General features: G+C 49.4%; 2 protein-coding genes across 2 annotated transcripts in view; one reads left to right on the top strand and one right to left on the bottom strand.

Annotated features, from left to right (window-relative positions):
* Nucleotides 1-2952, top strand: part of ABCB6 (ATP binding cassette subfamily B member 6 (LAN blood group)) — a 28485-nt gene extending 25533 nt beyond the window's left edge. Inside the window, exons 17-20 of the mRNA XM_081884472.1 lie at nucleotides 256-368; nucleotides 1348-1442; nucleotides 1702-1770; nucleotides 2060-2952. Of these exons, the coding sequence (XP_081740598.1) occupies nucleotides 256-368; nucleotides 1348-1442; nucleotides 1702-1770; nucleotides 2060-2348 (566 nt within the window). The 3' untranslated portion in view covers nucleotides 2349-2952. The remainder of the gene's footprint in view (nucleotides 1-255; nucleotides 369-1347; nucleotides 1443-1701; nucleotides 1771-2059) is intronic.
* A 728-nt stretch (nucleotides 2953-3680) lies between these two features.
* LOC309356797 (uncharacterized protein) lies at nucleotides 3681-15562 on the bottom strand (the record flags this gene model as incomplete). Its single annotated transcript, XM_081888556.1, has 7 exons — nucleotides 3681-4443; nucleotides 5679-5945; nucleotides 7867-8039; nucleotides 9429-9560; nucleotides 10139-10309; nucleotides 11271-11477; nucleotides 15076-15562. The coding sequence occupies 7 exons, from the start codon at nucleotides 15560-15562 to the stop codon at nucleotides 4246-4248; spliced, it is 1635 nt and encodes a 544-aa protein (XP_081744682.1). The 3' UTR covers nucleotides 3681-4245.
* Nucleotides 15563-19131: the final 3569 nt, after the last annotated feature.

A 19131-nucleotide genomic window follows, 5' to 3' on the forward strand; every position in this document is an offset into this window, starting at 1 on the left:
GGGCAATGAGAGCAATCAGGATTGGCTTCCAAAACTAGATATTCAGAGTTTGTCCCATCCCTTCCTGTTTTAAAGCGCCCCGGCCAGTAGACTTTGGGTTTGCTAAAAGTGTCTATATCAAATCTCCCTTGGCAGTAGACCTGGGAGGTGTAGCAAGATGCTGTAAGTGGCCAAAAGAACCAAGGCACTCACAGTCACAGGTAGTCACTCTATTACGCAGCATTTGATTTTTCTTTGTCCACTTGTACCTGGCAGGTTATGATACACAGGTTGGCGAGCGAGGTCTGAAGCTGAGTGGAGGGGAGAAGCAACGAGTCGCTATTGCCCGCACCATCTTGAAGAACCCCCAGATCCTCTTCTTTGATGAGGTGAAGAAGGCAAATAATCAAACACACAGAGAGCAATCTCCGTTTTCCAATTGCTGGTCCTTACGTTGCCAAAACGCTATCACCCACACAAAAGAGGGGGGAAGACTTTCAGGCTCAGGAGAACCACCAAAGTTTGCATTAATACGGAAATCATTTAGGAATAAGCAAACAAAATCTGAAGGGGAGAGAGCATGCCAGAAATAACTGAATTCAGGACTGAGCCTGCAAAGTCGACACAGAATGCTGGCTAACTATTGGCGGATTGGAAAAATGGGGTGGGGGTGGGGAAGGGAACTGGAATGAAGTGCCGGGAGCCTTGGTCAGAAGCCTTCCCAGTAGAATGTTTCTTCCATCTATTTCTGAAATTCATGGATGTGTGGCTCTCCTTATGTAGCCAGAACTATGCCACTCGTGCACAGGAGAGGAGGTATCAGCTTGCCTGGAGGAGACCAAGTAGGTCTGGGGGGGGATAACCACAAGGGAACAAAAACACAGCACCCCAAAACATGCTCAGTGGCAATAAATGCTGGCTGACTGTTTGGGTGAGGAGGGATGGACTGAACTATCCATTTCATGCTGCAACATTTTGTTGTGGGTCACACTTGTTTCCTTGTTCCTAAAGCTAGCCTTCATCTGCCCTTTGCCCCCTTCCGCATATGCTCTCCTTTCTTGGAGCTGAAACCCTGGAAATGGTTGGGAGAATGGGTAGCACTCAGCCTTCCTGAATCTGGGAGCCTCCATTCACTGCCACGATGCTATTCAGCTACTTGGAGACCTTCTTTACCATTTCACCTGACCCAAGGGATCTTCTCTGCCATTCTTGGCAATCAGTGTCAAGAGTCCCCGACCTTCATCCACCCACTGCTATGCCTTGAGTTTGCAAGTGATGTTCTGGTACATTTTGAACCTGTTTCATAATTGCAGCGGTTTTAGAACTGTGTAATTCTATTGTTGTAATGCACTCTGGGATCACTTCCAGGCGACATCAGCGCTGGACACCAAGACTGAGAGGAATATCCAGGCATCCCTGGCTAAAGTGTGTGCGAACCGCACCACCATCATCGTGGCTCACAGGTATGGGCAAGCATCCTGCCACAGGAGCTTTCTGTTCAGGGCTTCAGCATAATAGCAGCTAGAGGGATGCTGCAGCCTTCGGAAGAGGAGAGCCTAAATACTAGTTCCTCACTTGCAGCGATTTCTCCAGGCAGACTCCTTTTCCCTCTCTGGGGAGCTCTAACGTGGTGTGTTATACTGAGAGTCCTGAGCTGGGGAGCGATCACTACTGCATTCTGCCCTCTTGATAACAGCTTTGGTGGTTGTGCTCTCTCTGCAGGCTTTCCACGGTGATCAAGGCCGATCAAATCCTAGTTATCAAGGATGGCCGAGTGATGGAGCGAGGAAGGTAAGCTCTTAGCCATGCCCAGTGCTAAAAATTGTAAAGTAAGATTTATAACCAGCAATCCAGCCAAGGATTTTTTATTTTTGCAATCTGTATAAGTTATGCAGATCGCAAGCCCTTTAAGGCCGTCAGAGTTTTACAAGCAGAATGGCCACAGGGTTTGGCTGTGTATCTTCAAAAGGATCCACAACAAAGGCGAGCAAATTGTGGGTCTGTGGATGCTTCTGAGGGACGAAGGGGGCGTACCTGGCATGGAGCCTTGTGAAATTAACTCTCTCTGCCCCTTTAACAGGCACGACCAGCTAGTGGACAAAGGTGGCATCTACTCTGACATGTGGCTGCAACAAGGAAGTGACACGGAGGTGGAGAGCAAGATCAGTGCTGAGTCAACTGCAGAAAGCAAGGCCAGTGCTTCGACCAAAGCAGGAAGCGAGGAAGGCTCTGCCTATGCAACCAGTGAAAAGACAGAGGAGAGGGAGCAGGAGGGGGAGACAGAGGAGGGAGAGGGGGAGACAGAGGTGGGAGAGGGGGAGACAGAGGAGGGAGAGGGGGAGGAAGAAGAGGCAAGCACAGAATCATAGCCAAGCAACGAGAACTACTCAGCAGCTGACAGTGACAACAGCAAATCCTGCAAGGATGTGGCTTCGAAGCAAAAAAGGCAGCAGCTGCCACCTCTGCTGTTAGATTTCTGAACCTCCTCTGTATGGCATAAAGGGGGAAATGCTCAGGCACCCAAAGCACACAGATGATCCACCAAGTTAGCAGTGAAGCCATGGAGACCAAACTGGAGGAAGACTTCAGTCTGCGTACTGTTCCCAGCAGTTCTTCATGAGCAGGACCTGCCCGTAGTGCTAGAGCAACTTCAGAGTATATTCTCCAAGCTACTGCCAGCGTTCCTGGGAAAGCTGTTGCTTGGTGATCCAGGTGTATTATCAGGGAATTGCGGAAGGGTGGGGGGAGGCAGGGACCAGGGCTGCCTTGCCCCACTGTTCTCCCCAGCAAAATGTCTTCCCTTGCAAAGATGAATGGAGTGTGGAGGTGGGGGGCATGCGTGAACATTTGCCAGCACTTTGTATACAACCACAGAGGGAGAAGCCTGCAGAATGGCTGTGTGTGTGTTTTTGTAAGTTCTGATTTTGAGGTGTCCCGTTTTAATTTTCATAAACTCGAAAAAGTGTTTTCAGATCCCTGGATCCCGTTTCTAGTTTTGCCTGCGGGGGAGAAGGATTCGAAAAGGGTTAGGGTAATGAACCCCATGCCCCCCTCCAGATGTTGGCAGACTACAACTCCCATCATCCTTATTGGGCCATGCTGGGAGCTTGGAGTCATGCTGACAACAACAGGTTCTCTATCTCAAAGGAGTTTTGGCTGGCAGGCAGATGGGATGGAGACCCTTCTCACTTCTGCACGACGGAGAGCACAGAGAGAAAGTGCTTCTCAAATGGGTCTGGTTTACTTGGATCCCTTGACTACAAGGACATGGAAAAACAAGAGGGGACCTGGAGTCACAGAGACAGGGTAGAAAGGAAGAGCAGGGCACAGAAAAATAATAAGAAACATCTTTCTATCAGCCCAGGTAGCTGCTTTTCTGTTTGGTGGCTCTATGGAGGCCGCTTTCAGAAGGACCTAAAGGGTTCCTACTGTAAAGCTATTCAGCTCCAGGCAGTCTTGGGTTGCGTGGGCAAGAGATGGTGGCCCTGGCCAAGACTCTGGGAATTCTGCCCTTAGCTCTTTAGACAGAACCATCCATGGACCTAGCGCTGGAGAGAGTAACAGACACAGAGGGCGAAAGGAGCCAATCCCAATCCCTAGTTCTGATCAGTTCCAGCTTTATCTTTGCAGCGTCAGACATGAGTTTGTTGCCTTACTGCTTCTAACTCCAAGAAGGCACCACAACAAGTTAAAACAGCAACTGAAGGAGGAAGCCAAGAACAGTGGCCCTTTTATTCAAGGGGCTGGTTGTTTTACAGCACATTCCCCATTCCCACAATCTCTCTCAGCAGAGGGTGCTTTAGGCTTTACATGCAAGAGTTCTTCAACTTTAGCTCCCAAGTAAAAGGGGGGGGAGGAAACTGCCATATTTCGGGGGGGGGGCGGGTGTTTGTGCAGCACAGTGTCTGCATTAGGGCAGCTGCTGTTCCCCACTTGCTCTTCCCATACTTCTGTGGTGCTCTGACTTACTAGTCTAGCAATGATTGTCACCCTACTGCTTCCGTCCGCACGCTTGGCCATATCTGAAGATGCCAGAATAGGCTTGGCTATATATATATTTATATATGTGTGTGTGTGTGTACCTGGCTTCTTTTAGCTCTGGCTGCCGGAAGCGGCTTTTGAGGGTCCTGTGCAGCAGTTTGCACAGCAACAATCCTGTCTGTTAGCTATCGCTAACGCCACCCATGTCCTCCGAAGCCAAGAAGAACCTCATGGGGTGTGGGGGAAGGGTCAGTGGAAAGTCCCAAGGCAGCACCCCGCTGAGGCTCAGTCGTCGTCCTGTTGCAGCTGCTGGTGCCTGCTCTGGTACCACAACATGGTGGGGAGGTTCTGGCAGCCTTGGTAGCGGCGCTGGCGCTCCTCTTCCCCCAGGGGTGGCACAGAGTGGCAGGGCGCCCCTGCTAATGAGACGTTGAGCAGCTGGGCTGGGGTGCCCGAGCCAAAGACTGCAGACCATGGACCCACCTGCAAGGAACGAGAGAGATTGCTTCACTTAAGTTTGCCCTGGGCCACAACTCAATCTGTCATCAGCATTAATGTTTATATAGCACTTCCAACGCATCAGTGTTTCAGGTACATTATCTCAGTATCTTAGACAATTGGCCTGTAAGGATGGCCAGTAAAGCAAACTGAATTAAGGCTGCCTGGCTGGCTTCCACATGCTCTAAAAAATGGTAAATTTCAGTGACTTCCTTTAGTTTGTTGCATCCAACCCTGTGCCATCACTTGGAATTAACCAATTTAGCCTGGATCCATTGCACTTGATTAAAAAATCAGTTCAAACTACCTTGAATGTACACTCCTTTTCCTTTTAATGGCAATGGTCTGTTTTTGAGCAGTAAAACTAATTGGGTGGGATGTAATAAAACACACGTTTTTCTTTCCAAATGTGCCATATTGCACATCAAAAGACTCCTTTAGTGCAAGCTACCTTCCACAAACTTCAGGTGTCATTCTCTAATTGTCATCACAGATGGCCTGTGTGTCAGTTACATGAGCAAAGGTTGGCTCTGGCCATTTGCCAAGTTCTAGTTTTCAGCATTGCTGCCTCTACACCTCAGCATTTATTTCTCAGTCTGTTGTGCTGCCCAATTGATTCCCAACACTTTCCCTACGCACAGAGGAGAAACCAAACTGTTTGCAAGATGGTGCATAAGATGGCTTGGCCTTACCAGGAGCTGTGATCTGCCCTGAACTTGCTGCACAGCACAGGCCAGCTTTCAACTATGTTAATTGGCTAAACACCAATGTCTCTACTCCCCTCTCCCCTCCCCTGGAACTGGGAGTAGAGCCCAGGGAGTGCTGCCACCCAGTTAGTGATCCTGCCACTAGAAGCAGCCACTTTGAACTGGAGAGACACCTGTTGCTAATGCCACCTGCCAAAAGCAATTTGAGGATGGGCTTCCTAGTCACTATTTTGAGCCTCCTGGTATTTATGTCCAGAACAAACAAATGCATCCTTGCCATCTCTTGAGGGACCATAAATTGGTGGCAGAGCATATGCATGCAGAAGGTAGCAGGTTCGAAACCCGATGTCCCCAGTTAAAAGGACCTGACAGCAGGCAACATGAAACCTGAGAGCCACTGCCAGAGTAGACAACATTGGACAATTAGCCTGACTCCATATGTTCCTATGCTCTGCAAACACCACGCCTTGGACTCCGAACAATCACGGCCCGCCTTCCTTCCACGGCACTTACCGGCAACAAATGCTGTAGGAGGCACTGGTCAGGCTGCAGTCCGGCCCAGAACTCGGCAAAAGCTGACCCACCGCTGGCGGTAGTGGTGGCAGTGGCGGTGGTGGTGCTACGTATGAGCACCACGTTGGGATGGCGCCGTGATGCCCGCAGCTTCTTCGTCAGTGGCCCCGGATAGCTCTGGTCAAGGAAGAGGAGAACCCGGCGAGCGTTGCAGCTCTCCAAGTCTGCTAGCAGCTCTGAGATGGGGTACCGCTCCTTAGGATCTGCCTGTTGCAGGGAAGGGACAGCTCATCAGCACCTGCCCCTTGGTCACAGACACACAAGCACACCCCTCCCCACTCCACAGTTGGGAGATCAAGGGGATTCCACTGCCCGGGAGTTAAAAGGAGCGGATTAAATGGGGAAGAGCAAGACAGGGCGAGCACCCACTGCAAAGGCCGGTGTTGTTTTCTCCCTGCAGGCACACATGAAAGAGCTGGACGGCCCTTTAAAGGGAACAGAGGAGAGGAGAGGGCTGCAGCCTCCACCTGCAGTTCTGTCAGCATCTCTCCTTCCTCCAGTCGGGCTTTCCAGGACATGCTGGGACAGGTGGGGTGACCTCCTCCTCCTTCACCCCACTGCCAAAAGTGGCTCACTTCACTTTCCATTTCCAGCCTAGGAAACCCCAAAGGAAACTTGGCAAATGGCCAAATGCAGGCCTTTGAGAAGGGCTGGTGCCGCTTTGTATGTGTGCACAAGCATCTTAGGCAGCCACTCTGCATTTTCCTGCCCCAGTTGGGTTTACGTGGCACCCCAACTTCACTGCTCCCTGCCAGCAATTGATCATGGCTTACCCCCATGTGATAAATGCATGAGTGAAAGTCTCCTTTATATTGTTAGCGTCCCCATTCCCTGCTTGGCTAGGCAGGTGACATTAGCATCAATAGCCAAGGTCCTTTTTTGGATGTATCATGATGAAGTAGGATTCATTCATTTAACAAGATGCATATACCGCTTGACTGTTGTAAAACCTGCAAGCGGTTTTACTTGTAAGTTAACCTGCTGCTGCTGCTGCTGCTTGCTTCATTCTGCACCAACCTGTAGCTTTTCCCAACAAGCAACATTCATCAGCGCTTGGCTGACCACTGGGCAGGTGGCCTATGGCTGTGGCTATTGTCACGGATTCAAAATTCTACCTTTTTAAAAGTGAGGAGCAGTGAAGAACACCATGACGGGTTTCCTATTGGATTTCTAAGGGTCAGCGTACGGCTGTCTCAATTCACCTGGAGACAATTCCTGGGCAGAGCCACAAACTCCTTGACAAAATAATATATTTAATAGCATTGCTCATGGGGACTAATTTAGACCATTTCCTCGATGTATTTCTTCCTCTCTTTCTTCCTCTGCCTAACTTACCTGGTGGGTTATTCCCCCCAATAAATTGGCAAGAGATGTGCCCCAAGAGATGATATCCCTGCTGTGAAATAAGCAGCACCACTTTGTAACTTGTGCGGTACTGTATTTATTGTGCCCCCACACGTTAATTCACATATAGAGGCTGTGCACCAGAGGAGGGGTGGGAGGGAGAGAGGGAAGAGGCACATACCCTTCTCTCCTCCTACAGTGATGTCATACCTGGATCCATCCTGCCACCCCACCATCCTCTGATGATGCACACCCCGTCCACCCTTAAGCTCTGGAGGGTTTTGGCTACACATGCAAAATTCCAGTAGGATTGGGTTGATATCAATAGTGGGGACAGAGGATGGGATAGAACCTTCCTCCTATCATAGCTAAGGCCAAAGGGCTAAAAAAACTGGACCATTCCCATCATACCTGAACAATGATGATAGATCAGCCTGGCTTGGCTATTTTTTAAAAAAATCCTCAAAAAAAAAAGAAAACAACAGCAGGTTCATTTTGTCTCCTATACCCTTTTGAAATGTGGCCCTTTTGGGGGAGGTGTTATTGGGTTATTGTACTTATTTTGATTTTATATATTGTGATCTTTTCTGTGAACCACCCTGAGACCTCCAGGTATAGGGTGGTATATAAATTCAATCAATACAGAAATGGCTTGTGATGTTTCATAATGGGAGTAGAGAGACAAGTGCCTGGGACAGCCAATCTTGGCAGCTCCATGGACAAGTGCTGCCCTGCTCCTCTTAGACAGCCTCTCCCCCGCTTCCAGCCCTGACCCCCCACTTACAATGCCGTTACGGTTGGCATCCCACAGCAGCATGGTGCCATCGCTGGCTGCTGGGCTGTTGAGGTAGAGCACCAGCGAGTCGGCGCAGTGGAGGCTCCTGCAGACCAGGGCCAGGTGGGAGCGAATGGCCAGCTTCTCGGTGGCTGGGTGCACGTCGCCCATCTCCACAGTCACTGTCCAGAAAAGAAGAGGGAGAGAGGGATCTGCTAATCCCGTGTCCCAAAGGCCTGTCTCCTCCCTCCAACCCACTCCAGTCTCGTACACCAAAGCAGCAGTCTCCCCCACAGACCACCCAAAAATGATTGGTCTTGGCACACCACTTAATGCTTTTTTCTGCCTGTTGTACCAATTGGAATACACCATGCTAGATGCTGCCTGATTTTTCAAGATGTATTCCGAGTCCTTCTACGTGTGTTATTGTGTTCTGTCAATTCAAATTGTAATGTAATAAAACACAAGGAAAGAAAAATGAAGAAGCATGAAAATACAATTGACTATTTAATGCGAACCACCTGAAAGAAGCTTGACCATAGTTTGGGCATCCTCATTCCTCCTACCGCCACTTGCTCCCTGCCACCACATCCTGCTCATCTGGGAAGGGGCCAGAGTTGGGAGCAGCATGGGAATATTTTCTAGGCTCCCTCATTAGCCCACTCTGCAAAATGCCCCACAGGTGGTTTGGTCCACGCCGTGCAGGCCTGTAATTTTTGCAGGGACATGTAACCCAAAGGCGAGGTTTCACCAGGGCTAGATGCATTCACACCCAGCCTTTTCTCAAGTGGGATGGACAAGTAGGGTGACACTCTGAAATGCAATACACCCCCCCATGCAGAACCTTGGTGGCAGGGAGAAGGAAGTGCCAGGAACAGAGTCTTGCCTCTGAAGAGCAGCTCATGGCATCCAGACACCCCTGAGTAGGGCTGGGGGTATATATTGATATATCATCCAAAACCGGTTTCTGGCCACATGGTAATAACTGTTTCAAAATCAATGACCCAGCAATATATTGTGAATTGTGTGTGTGTGTGTGTGTGCGCGCGCACACACACACACACACACATTATGCAAAAATCACAATACTGGAAAAATCAGGAAACCACCCAGTGCTTCTGTCTCCCTGAGTTGAATAAGCAGGTGCTCTTCCCTCCCTTCTCTCTCTCTCTCTCTCTCTCTCTCTGTGTGTGTGTGTGTGTGTGTGTGTCTGCACCTGGAAGCAGCCAGCAGAAAGCACAGTTTTGTGAAGCTAGCTGATGCTGAAATTTAAGGAAGTCCCTCCAGCTCGCTTGAGCAGGAGCGGCATGGGGACTTGCTCAGCTGTAGGGCCAGGTGAAGTATCTCGACTGCTTCTTTCTCCCCTCCTTATCTCTTCCTTCCTCCTTATTTTAGACATCATGATATATCAGTCTATCACAATATTTAGCTGGCGATATATCACAATGTTGAAAACCAGGTTATCGCCCAGCCCTACCTATGGGCACTGAAAAGTCACCCACCCCCCTAAGGAAACCAAGAGCCCTGTCCCACCCTTGCAGCTGACAGCTAGCTCTCTTTCATGCTGGTACCTGAGGCTTGCCCCTCACTCGCGAAGAAGGCCTTGATGTGCTCTTGGCGGAAGCCGTTCCGTCGAAGCATCTGGTAGAAGAGCAGCAGGTTCTGCGCATGGCGGGGGTAGGTGACCTGCTCCTGCCAGCCACCTGGAGGAGAAGCACAGTAAGCAATCCAAGGGGGGGAAACGTGGTGGAGGAGAGGCTGAAGCTGGTTGCAAGGAGCATAGGAGCACTAACTCTGCACCTCAATGAGACAAGGGGCCCGTTAAGCTCATGCCCAGTAGAACAAAGCTGTAGCTCAGTAGCAGAGCATGTACTTGCACACAGAAAGAGCCAGGTTCAATCCTCGGCATCTCCAGATAAGGTTGGGCATGTCCGCTGTCTGAAACCTTGGAGAGCCACTGCCAATCAGAGTGGCCAATGGCAGTGGTGTGCGGTCAGTGGACTGGGGGACTAGGCTAGTTCCCTAAATGTCCCCACTAAATTAGAATATTTAAGTATTAAAGCCTGGCACTTCCTTCCCAAAGCCCAGGAAGCTTCTGCCCGCTTAGGAGGGAGGCGTGATGTTCTCTCTCACACAATGTCGCCCCCTCCTGCAATCGCCCTCACAAGCTGGTGCCTCCGGCCCTAACTGTTACCCTAGGAAAAAATTCACCTCACAGCGCTGATGGCTTCAGATTCCCAGAACCAGCAGATCCTTGCAGCCCCCAAGCACCACTTCTCACCTGCAATCAGCACGGCGTGGTCACACGTCTGGTACATGCGGCAAGACTTGTACAGCGGAAGCTGCTGCCGGTGGCATCGCCGCGTGTTCTTGTTGAGTTCGCAGTAAGCGGCTGTGGAGCTGGAGCTCACAAGGGGCAGGGGCTCTGGGCAGGGGCTGTATCCACGGAGATCTGGGAAAGAAAAGGAAGTGTAGCAGGATAGGAGGAGGGGAAAGAACCTCAGGCCGATGGAGCAGACCCAGATAGACACTTGAACTGTCATGAGGGCCCCTTCGCAGCGAGGTCTGGGTAACCACTGCTATTATCTTCAATGGGGTCGTTCCACAACAGATCGCCACACCTTTACAACATCTGCACTACGGACTTTCAGACCTTGGGGTTATTGAAATATAGACAAGAAAAAATGAATCAACTCATATGGGGTCTAAGAGACCCCCCCTTTTTTTAAGGGGACAGAAGTTACTTCTGGGGCTCTGCCAGGATTCAGGGCCCTGAAGCTCAAACTCCATTAGTTTCAAAGTAGATCCACCTCTGCACACAGGAAATAAGAAAATGATTGGTGAGTTGAGATGCCCTAGGCCAAGGGCAAAACCTGGGACAATTAACTTCCAGTTCTGTGGTGCTCCCTTCCAGCTGAGATTCCAACACCTCTTGAAGACCTTTTCTGTTTCAGCAGGCATTTTAAGAAAGTTTTCTGCTTTTTTACAGTTTTAACTGATTAGTGTATCTTTTTAACCTTACTGTACACCGCTTAGGGGCTAAGGTGTTAAACAGGTATATAAACTGTTGAAATAAATAAATAAAAAGGTGGTCACATTGTTCTCCCCCTTCCCATTTTGTCCTCACAACCATGTAGGTTAGGCTGAGAGGCAGTGAGTGGCCCAAGGTCACCCTATGAGCTTCAAGGCTGAGTGGGGATCTGAACCTCAGTCTCCCAGGTCCTAACCAGGCAATCTAACCACTGTGCCAGACTGCCATCTACCTGCTGCATCCCCTCTTCCTCCACTGCCCACGTATCAACCTTTGGACTTCCTAAATCCTGAAAGTGGGGGAGTCTCCTTTGTGGTTTACAATCCTGATCCTGTAACCCTGCCCCCCTCCACCCCACTGCCCGTCCAATCCAGGGACTTACCCATACAGTTCAGCTTTTGCAGGTGTTTGGGGTCCTGTGCCACCACTACCATGGGCAGAAAATGGATCTCACAGAGACCGACGGGGGGCTCCTCGCGGCGGATGCGTCCCACAGATCGCTGGCTCCTTCCCTTGCCACGGCCCGGTCGGCGCTTCAGCTGGTTCTCACAGCGGCTCCTCTGGGCTGGAATCAAGCATTCGTATCCGCCTGCAGGCAAAGAACAAACATGTCTGGAATAAAACCTGCTGAGAAAGTTCCCTATACAGGGCTGCCTTCCGGTGTCTTCTAAAAGTCAAATCATTGTTTATTTCCTTGACATCGTTCCACAGGGCGGGTGCAACTACTGAGAAGGCCCTCTGCCTGGTTCCCTGTAGCTTCGCTTCTTGCAATGAGGGAACCGTAAGAAGGCCCTTGGTGCTGGACCTCAGTGTTTGGGTTGAAGGATGGGGGCGGAGACGCTCCTTCAGGTATACTGGACCGAGGCTGTTTAGGGCTTTACAGGTCATCATCAATACTTTGAATTGTGCTCAGAAATGTACCAGGAGCCAACGGAGGTCTTTCAGGACCAGTGTTATATGGCCCGGTGGCCGCTCCCAGTCACTAATCTGACAGCCGCATTCTGGATTAGTTGTAGTTTCCTAGTCACCTTCAAAGGTAGCCCCATGCAGAGTGCATTGCCGTAGTCCAAGTGGGAGATAACCAGAGCATGTACCACTCTGGCGAGACAGTGCACAGGCAGGCAGGGTCTCAGCTGGCATACCAGATGGAGCTGGTAGAAAGCTGCCCTGGACACAGAATAATATATTATTATATATACATTAATATTATTTTATTTTAGTGCATGGTTTAATTTTCTTGATTTTCTTAATTTCTCCATGGGACAAGCAGAGTTCAAAAAGGTTCCAACAGATTATTCAATTCTGTGGAACAGGTGAGGGGAATGAATCTTTGCTTCAGTTGTGATCGATGAGCAGTTTATAGAGCAGTCATGTGCAACAACCTCAACCCTGTGGAAAGACCAGAGAAAATATACATCTTGTTTTTCTTTATTTTGTCTTATTATATACTGTTTATGACCATTTGCCTCCTGGTTTGCTGGGGCTTCACAATATTTTTTGCATTCTTGTTTGTATATATTATCTAAAACTTCAATAAAAATATTAAAACAACAAGCCATAATTGTGCCATTTGTGCATACTACATCTCTACTGTAAACTCTGCAGAACCAAGTCAGAATCTTGTCTCCCCAAGCAGAATAAAAGAGGATTTCCTCCTAGAGGTGTAAAGTATGGGGTATAAAACTCCCTCCAAAAATGGAGAGGATAAGAAAGGAGTTGGTTGCTAGTTAGGCTGCAATGCTTGGCTAATTAATTCACAAGGCTGATGGAGTAGAACACATTTCTGATAGGCTAAAAAAAAGGACTCCATGATTAATCACACTAAAAAAAAGTTAATCATTTTAAAATAATGAAGATTAATTATTTTTAAAAGAAAGAAGATGCATTCCTCCTCTGTTGTCTCAGCCACATGAGTGAAAATCTCTTCTAATATGGGACTTGCAATATACAATAATGCACATAAATATATTTCTTTTTAAGGATGCTTTCCCCCCTTTCATAATTTTTTTATTTCCTCATTTACATAGAACAAATCAATTAATTAACTAAGCATGTCTAACTAATACTACTATGTCTACTCAGAAGCAAATCCTATGGAATTCAGTGGAGTTTACTCCCAGGTGAGACGGTTTAGGATTAGAACAACAATCCTATTTTTCAACATCAGCAAGAAAGACTGATGTGAAGGAAACGCTCCCTGGGCTCAGATAAACTGTCGTTTTCAGCGCCGAAGAGCAAGGAATTCTCCTTGCACAATGTAATGCTTTCTCCCTCTCCTCCCCTTTGCACACCCCCTAAATCTGTTCTGGGTGTTCCTCTCAACCCTCTGGATCAGCGGGCACAGCGGGGAGAGAATCCAATTGCACTAGCACAAGTATTTGGCTGATGTCCTCCTGTCACATATCTTGTACCACAGATTCTGGGATTCCTGTGTTCAAAGGGCTAAACCCTGATTCATACTAAGCCCTGAAAGACACCCTGAGTATTAGCCCATCAATGACAGTCATGCCGAGAGAGATTCCACCCAACTGAGCCTCCACCTGTCACCCTTTGCACTGCAGCACCTTCTAACTTTCCTGTACCAAACTCTTCCTCTGATGTAGGGATGTCAGGCTGTAGGGATGGAGTTTTCCCCAGCGCGTCCCAGGAGGGAACTGGAGATGCCCCTCCAGCAGCAGATCCTCTCTCTTAGCTATCCCAAATTCTCCAAGTAACCCCTGCAGGCTGGTCTCAGGATGCCACTGCATACAGGACTGACACAAACACTGAGCTAGGGACAGCGTCACACACAACTCACTGATGGAAAGGAAACACTGCTGGAGCCTTGAAAGTCCCAACTGCACTTGCCAATTGCAGTTATAAAAGCATGTGTGTAGAAGGCAGAGGAGATGAGAACAGGAGCATATGTGGAAGGAGGATGCTGGAGAAGCCAGACAGCCTTCCTTCCAGATTTCGCTGGCTCATAGGATCAGAGGGAACCCAAAGACCAGTCCGCAGTAAGCAGGTGCTCCTCACATCTCACACCAAACCCCCACCCTGCTTTTAGCTCCTACCATGGAAATCAGTGTCTGGCAAGGAGGAAGAGCCAGGATTACTGCAGAGCAGGCAACTAAATCCCTCGAGCAACTGAGACAAGTCACAAGGTGGAGACCCCAAATCACTACTCAATCTTATCTGGGAAGACATCATCTTGCAACCCCAAACATTGCTCCTACACTGCGGGATGTCTCTCCCTCTGCCATACCTGAAGTATCATCCATCAGTTGATATTCTTGAAAATACGCATCTTTTGGCTCAAGCTTTTCCTGAGTCCCTGATTCTATACTAACTGTTTTCCTGGGTTGCTGTTTTTTAATGTTCTGTTTTTAGGATACTGTCTAATTTTATTTTTTGTGGATTTCTGTACACAGTTTTTTTTAATATCAAGCAGCCTAGAAATGCTTTTAATCAACCAATCAATCAATCAATCAATCAGATATAAAAACTGCTTTTAATTAATTCCAGATTAGCCCATCCTCAGTGGAAACTTATTGGACAGTTTATCTCCAGCCCCAACATTCTCTTCCCTGTCTTTTAAGATACTGGGGCAAAGGGCACTCTGCCCCAAGCGATGCTGAAAAAGCTACAAAATATCTGAAGAGGTGATCCAGTGCTTGAGGAAGAACACCAGGAGGAGGATTAAGGTGCATAAACACAGTAATTTTTGTGAGAAAAGAATGTCCTGAGGATAAGGCGGGTCACAGGGTGCAGCAGTTGGGATACTGAATCTTGGGGAAGGGAAGGGTAGGCGCAAGTGCCTGTTTTGTAAACCAGAGCGGCACTGGGCCTCAGATATGACTAGATCTCATATCTAACCGCTGTACAACGTTTATTTAAACCACCTTATTTTATGCCGGATCATCTGATGTGGACGCCTTTACAGCGCAGATCAGATGCTGGGGGCGGTTCTGCATATGCGTTCTGCATATGCTTAGGATCAGGCTCCTCTCTAGGATTGCTCCTTGTAGTTTAGGGTTGAAATGCGGGCAGATTTGAGCACAAATGCCAGATCTGATCTGGGTCCTGGCACCATGGAACAGGAGGAAATAGGAAGCCTGAGGTGGGACGGGCGCAAGCCAATATGTTCTCTGCTGGGAGTGGTCGTCCACGGGGCGCGCGTGGCCTGAGGATGCGCGGCATTCACTCACCCACGTAGAGGCTGTCGCGGCTCCGGCACCGGCGCGGGCTGACGTTGAAGTCGACATAGAAGAGCAGGAGCGGGTGGCCGAAGTTGGCGCCCGGGGTGGGGTCCAGCACGAGGATGGCGTCTTGCGCGGAGGGCGCGCCGGTGGGGCGCAGCGGGCTGCCGCTCTGGTTGCGGCCGGCCACGAAGGGCGGAGCGCCGGGCCTGTCTCCCCAGCCGTCGGGCAGCAGCGCCCGCACCTTGTGGCCCGGGCGGGCGGGCTCGGAGACGTAGACGGCGGGCCCGGGCCCCTGGGAAAGGCGCGCCAGGCGCTGGCACTGCGGCCGCGGCAAGAGCCCGCCGCGCTCGGGACACTGCGCCGCCGCCACGTGCCGAAGCGCCGCCGCCGCCCAGCGCGCCACCCGCGCCTCGGAGAAGCGGTTCCCCGACGGGGCGGCCGCGCACGGCCAAGCGAGGGATGCAGCGGCCAGCGCCAACAGCAGCGGGGCCATGGGGCGGCTGGAGCCCTCGCCGTGCGCCCCGCAGCAGCTCCGCGCGCTCTGCCCGGCCAGCGGGGCTCCGAGTCCCCGCCCTGCCCCGACAGGAGGAGGAGGAGAGACGGAGGTGGCTGCGGGTGGGGGGAGCCGAGGACTGCGTCCCTCCCAGCCCCGCGTCCCCTTTTGCTGCTTCCTGGGCAGCTCCTATTGCCCCACCCTGCTGCCCCTGCTGCTTCTCTCCGACGGGGCGGCTCGTTCCTCTCCTGTCTGCTCTCCACACGGAGAACGACGAGAATCCACCAGGACAGATTTAGACACCCCACCCCCCAAGTTGGGCGCCTGCGGGTCAAGAGGAAGGAGGAAAGGCATAAGTACTTATTTTTCAAATTTCTAAACTGCCCGAGCTCTGAAAAATGTACAGAAACAATGAAGAAAAGGGCCTCCAAACGTATGCAGAGTGTGTTTGCCATCATTAACCATCGGTAGGACATGGACAAACACCCAGGAGAGCTCGCCAGGTCGACCCCTCCCTCCCTCTTACGCAACAATTCCCACCTGGCCCGTTGAATTTTCGAGGGTTTATATCTGAGTAGAAGTGTTTAAGGCTTAGTGTGGCTTTTCTGTTTCCCGTTCCAATTAATGGAAACATCGTTCCCTGGGGCACAGAACTCTTGAGCATAAGCTTTCATTTGAAGCCTGTCTCCAGCTCACACCCGGAGGGGCGAGACCTCGCGGGTGGGATCCGTGTTACTAACTTCTCTCATATTAAACCTGAATTGAAATAATCCACGTTCACAGCCGGTATATATTGAACACTGCGCTTCTGAAGGCAACAACGGCCTCTTTCATGAATGAATGAAGGTGAGCATGACTTGGACAGAGGCGCGCCCTGTGCTGTGGAAAACCGAATTATTTGGGTTGCCGAAAGAGCTCTCCCGACTTCATCCCCCGACGCTGAACTGTTCCGTACATTGCTCGGTCCCTCTCTCGCTGTTATTGCAGCCCGTGGCCCGACGGGGCGGGAAGAAGGCGGCTGCCCCAGAGTGCGCGCGCGCACTAGTGTTTTTGTTATCTGCAGGCTTAATTGGGAGCTGCTGCTGCGGCTGCCTAAGAGCGTCATGCGCCGACCTGGACGCCCTACGATGGCAGCAATAGAACCCTGCCCTCGGTTGCAGCCCCCACGTTGGACGCGTTGTGACCCGTTCCACACCCTGATAGAGTGCAAATCCACGCGTGTTTACCCGGAAGTAAGTCCCACTGTGTCCCAAAGAACATCAGTGTGGCAGATAGGGCCGGCCGTGGGGCCAGAGTCCAATGCCCTGAAGCTTGAGGCAGGGGGAGGACAAATGACCATCCCAAGAGTGGCAGATAGGGGAGCAGCAAATAGGCCTGGCATCAGCATCTTGGACGGAAAGGAGCACGATGGAGCCCAACAGGACTCATGCTGGTTATACAGTACTCTCGAACTCAGGACGCAAGGGAGAAACATGCTAAGAGGAAGGCAGGCTTGGCAAATCCACACCATGATCAACTCCTGCCAGGGAACTATTGTCCCCAGTGTGGAAGGATGTGTGGATCCAGAATTGGCCTCCATAGTCACTTACGGACTCATTGTTAAAACCGTGTTTATGGAAGACAATCTTACTCAGCTATGAGTGATCGCCAAAGAAAGACAGGATCCTTTCGTTCTTCATACAGAAAGATAAGGGACTGCAGGCTGGGCATGCACATGATTACAGATGCTTGGCTCATTATTATTCTTTTAAAAACACATTATCCCTTTCTTCAACAAAATGCTACTTATTCATGCATGAATGTGCTTACCATTTGAGAAACAGAAGCGACGCCTGTTTTATTCTTGTAGTCATGATAGTGCTATGATTTAAGTGAGTTTAAAATGTGAAAAAAAATTGGAGTTACCAAACTCTCTTGTGTAGGGCGTCCAGAAATGTAGCCATTGTAAAGCATGGAATTAAGAGCAGTGTGCAAGAGAGGAGGAGAAATGTTTATTTCTGTTGTGAGGAGTACATTAACACTTTGTTGCAGCACTGCTGACTGCTGAGGGGGGCATTAACAAAAGTAGAACCTCACTTTCAGAAAGTGAAGGTCACCTCCAGAAATCAATAGACCAAGAGCATTTCAGCTTGACAGAACATCACAGCACAAGGGCAATTAAGATGCAACAGGGCTGGATTTTTTTCAAGTATAAAAAAAGTATTTTTTTGTTGTTTTGAAAAGAACAAGTGCAGCAGTGCCTCTGAAGTTAATTGGTCTATTGCAAAGTGCAATGAACTTTCCTACTACAAATGCAATAAACCACTTAGCCTCTAAAGTGAGTTGAAGTGTGCCCCCCCTTTTCTTTCTTTTCACAGCAAGAGATTACCACTCTTAACAGATTTATTTGTCTCAGTATTTAAAATAAAGATTAGCAGCAGTTGTTTCTGGTACAACAGAAATCAAATTATTGCTCGTTAACTTAAGCATTGGATTTGAAATGTCCAGTGTTACAGTAATCAGAGTTGATCCTGTCTTCCCTTGATCTTTAATTCTCACCTTGTGATGTCGAGAAACCTGTGTGTGTTTATAGGCTTATCACCTTCTGCCTCTAAGTAATCTGGGACAGTTGTTGGCCTAGGAAATTAGAACAATTTTGCAACCAACTTGAAAGTCCCTACAATTGAGAAGATCTCTGTCCTTCCTGTTGGTTCAAGTAGCAATTTTTCACAATGGTTGCTGCTGCTGCTGTTGCCACCAACATCCTATGACTCAGTCCAGTAAGTCCAGGAGAGGCCCTGCATTCAGTCACAGAATTCCTGCATGTTCCATTCACAAGTACTGCAGTAATGTGCTGAGAGCTGGATATCCCAGCAGGCAGATCCAGGGTGGTCAGGGATGATGGGAACTGTAGTCAAGAACATATGGAGGGCTAAATATTATTATAGGATGAACATGCGAGCAGGATTTGAACCATGGGCAACAGAAGGGATTAAAGATTATAGTAGTTTTGTTAAGGTTCAAGAGACAGAAGAGAGTGCAGCAGAGGGAGAGAAACAGAAACACCAGGGAAAAGTGGGTAGGAAGTTTGGGGGGGGGGAATGGTTTTATGTTGTGTTGAAATGCATGTGTGAAATTTTGGAAAACTTCAGGAAAAAAGACCATATGGCTACAGGTTATCTACCTGTGGCGTGAAGCTATAAGGGAAGTCAAATAGGCTTCTGGATGCATAGGGGTCGTCCCCCACGTCATACAGTGAGGGGGGTTTGTAGATAATGTGATGTATGAATAGTGGTGCAAGTGAATCTGGCAGCATTAGAAAGTGCTGCATCAAGTGCCCAAATTCACCCCACTGCAAATATGCGCTTCCTTTATATACAGCACTGATGATGCACCTGACGTTAGTGTATGAATTGGACACCTCTCAACATTTTAAGCCAAACCTGCACCATTTATGATGCAGTCAGCCATACACAGCCCATCAACTGCCTACGGCTGCCTCACAAGTGTTCTGCAGCCTTCCATTTCTCCCATCTCAGGAAGGCAGGAAATAGAGATTTCAGTCCTGTGAAGGTTTGCCTTGGATGGCA

Source organism: Podarcis melisellensis, assembly GCF_964234715.1.
Source record: "Podarcis melisellensis genome assembly, chromosome: 1".
Classification (NCBI taxonomy): Eukaryota; Metazoa; Chordata; class Lepidosauria; order Squamata; family Lacertidae; genus Podarcis; species Podarcis melisellensis.